The 3,025-nt window shown below is 38.8% G+C and overlaps 1 protein-coding gene across 1 annotated transcript; it reads right to left on the bottom strand.

Moving 5' to 3' along the window:
* Positions 1-298: 298 nt before the first annotated feature.
* On the bottom strand, positions 299-1,309 carry LOC110934142. Its single transcript, XM_022177331.1, has 2 exons — positions 760-1,309; positions 299-495 (listed from the first exon to the last, which is right to left on the bottom strand). Exons 1-2 carry the CDS (start codon positions 1,307-1,309, stop codon positions 299-301), a joined length of 747 nt encoding a protein of 248 aa, XP_022033023.1.
* Positions 1,310-3,025: the final 1,716 nt, after the last annotated feature.

Below are 3,025 nucleotides of genomic sequence, written 5' to 3'. Positions count from 1 at the left end.
ATCCCATGAATGATGGGCCTCCTTCATTTTGAGGGGGGTGGAGGATGGGGCTACCCCACATTATTTTTATTGTTTAATTTATTTTATTTGTTTAACTTTTATTGTTTAATTTTTATTGTTTAACTTTTTTATTTGTTTAACTTATATAAAAACAATTCAAAATTTAAATAAAAATAAGACATAAAAGAAGATAATAAAATCCATTACATAACATAAATAAAAATTACATAACCTAAAAAAAATTACACTACCTAAAATTTATAAAAAAGACTAGATTTAAAAATTTATAAAAATTACACTACTCGCCATCGTCTTCGTCTTCGTCACTGTCCCCGCCGTTTGCGTTGTTCCATATATGTTCTACTAAATCCTGTTGAAGGTTTGCATGCGTGAAGTCGTTGGTTAGCGAGAACGAGTTTAAATCCTGTTGCACCGGATCTACCGGGACAATATTCCCGATAGATGCATTCTCATCATACTCACAAATCGCCCGACCTTCGTTTTCAATAATCATGTTATGGAGCAAAATGCAAGCGTACATACCAAGGCGCAACCTCTTCGGTGTGAACGCACGTGCCGATTGTTCAATGATGGCCCATTTTTTTTGTAGAACACCAAAACAACATTCGATGTCTTTTCTTGCAGCTTCTTGACGCTTGGCGGATTTTTTCCTTTTTTCGTCCTCGATATATGGAATAGTCTTGACAATTGTAGAGTAAGACGGATATATCCCAGAAACTGTAAAACTGGTGTCCGGACCGGTTCCATTAACGACATCGCTAAAGATCGCCGATTGGTATAGCACGTTGAGGTCGTTAAGTGAACCAGGGAGACCAAAGAAAGAATGCCAGATCCACAGATCTTGTGACGCCACGGCCTCAAGTATTAAGATTGGATGGCCGTGATCACCTCGCGTATATTGGCCTCGCCACGCATTCGGGCAGTTCTCCCACGCCCAATGCATACAGTCAATGCTACCGAGCATTCCCGGAAACCCGTGTCGTGCTTCACGGGCTTGGTACAACTGTTGAACATCATACGCGTTTGGTTTACGCAAATATTTTTTGATATACAGTTTCACCACATTATGACAAAACCGATACAAACATTCCCGCATAGTTCTTGCCGATATCTGTAAGTACTCGTCTAAAGCGTCGGCCACTGTCCCGTACGCCAGTTGGCGAATGGCCGCAATACACTTTTGTAACGTGCTAAACCCTTCATAATTCCAAGCATCGGGTCGTTGCGTGAAAAACAGGTCTAGCCCCGCCAAATCATCAGCAATCCGTGTGAATAACCGGCGACTCATTCAGAACCTGCGTCTGAAAATCTCGGCATTGTAAAGGGGTGCATCCGAAAAATAATCGTTCACCAATTTCTCGTGCGCTCCTGTCGTAAAAAAATATATAAATACGAGGAAACACGGAATAAGGATAATAAAATTTATTAATGATAAACCTTGGCGGTCTCTGTTAATCCGTATTCGTCTGGTCATAACGCTTTCAGACGAGACGTCTTCCTCTTCCTCCTCCATAAGAATCATCGCCGCCCTTAGCACAGCGTTTGCGTAAAACATTTCCTCTTCCTCCTCCGAAGACGAGGACCCCCAAGAATTAGATGGCATTGTGGATGAAAAGATATTTTTTTTTTGTAAAAGAATGGTATAAAAATGAGAGTGTTTTGGGTTGAAAATGGGGAGAAAATGGTGAAAAATGGTATAAAATGAGAGTGTTTTATAGAAAAGGGAGAATTTTTTATTAAATAAGGAGCCGTTGTAACGGATACAATTTGAATTCAAAGGCCCGTCGTGAGCGTCGAGTGGGAGCTGATTGGGATAAGCCGGGCCAAGGGGGGCGGTGTGGGGGACCGGCGTCGGGCCTAAGCCAGCCCCCATACCCTTTAGTCTAATGCATAAGTTACTTCGCTTGCCTTAGATGACGTGAAATGTGTGTCAACGACGTGGTTATATTTTTTTGGCAAATTAAATTTTAATAATTCGTACTCTTGCTATTAGATGATAATAATTGATACTTGCAATTTGACCGGTGATTGTAAGATACGAAAATCTTAAATTTAATAACATTTCAAATATCGTCAAAGAAAAATGTTTTTTTTTTGAGAGAAACCAATGAGGTCATTTATCTCTAGATAAGATATGCGAGAGGAAGTTGAAATGGTTTGAACATGTGAAAAGGAGAAAGATGATTGCTTAAGTAAGAACCATTGATACCCTCACTTTGGAGGGAAAATGAGCAGATGTAGACCCAAACTGACATAGGAAAACCATTTTAGATAGGAACTACTAGATGTGTACATGTGCTAGGATATAATCAGGATATGAGTTCTTAGGTGGTGTTTGTTTTTCCTGAAAAGGTCTTCAGAACCTTTTATGTCTGTGTCGCGCAGACCGTGCGCAGACCTTTGGGTCCGAAGATTGTTTGTTTTCTCGAATACCTTTCATTAAAAAAAGGTCTGCGAGACCACTTCTTGGTACAGACATGGACTAATGTCTTCATAGGTCTACAGACCTCTTCTCTATTTCTTGGTGCAGACATGGACTAATGTCTTCTTGGTGCAGACATGGACTCATCATCACTTTTCAAAAAAAAAATAGTTTACTCATCATCATACGTTAGTAGTAATTTAAAACTTTTATTATTATTACTTTTGTATGCTTGTTTGTTTTGATCCTCTTCGCTACATTTTATGACATATGGTTATTGTATACATAAAAAGGAACGAAGATGTTTTTTGAGTTGGACGTTTCAATGGAAGCAACCTATGTATTATATCCTCATGATAGTGTGGTAAAGGTTGCTCTCATCATACCCTCTCTAAACTTTACGAATAGCTCTGTAATTATACTTGACACGTTTGTTTGTTTGTTTACATCTTCAAAGAAGGATTTCATGTATGAATATAAAAGAGTAAATTACAAGTTTTGTCCTTTATGTTTACATCAAATTTCAGACGCTGTCCTTTTTGCCAAAATCTTACAGGCGCTGTCCTTTAACTTTCAAAATCT

The sequence above is a fragment of the Helianthus annuus genome, chromosome 4 (assembly GCF_002127325.2).
Source record: "Helianthus annuus cultivar XRQ/B chromosome 4, HanXRQr2.0-SUNRISE, whole genome shotgun sequence".
Lineage (NCBI taxonomy): Eukaryota > Viridiplantae > Streptophyta > Magnoliopsida > Asterales > Asteraceae > Helianthus > Helianthus annuus.
This window is presented reverse-complemented; position numbering and strand designations above follow the sequence as displayed.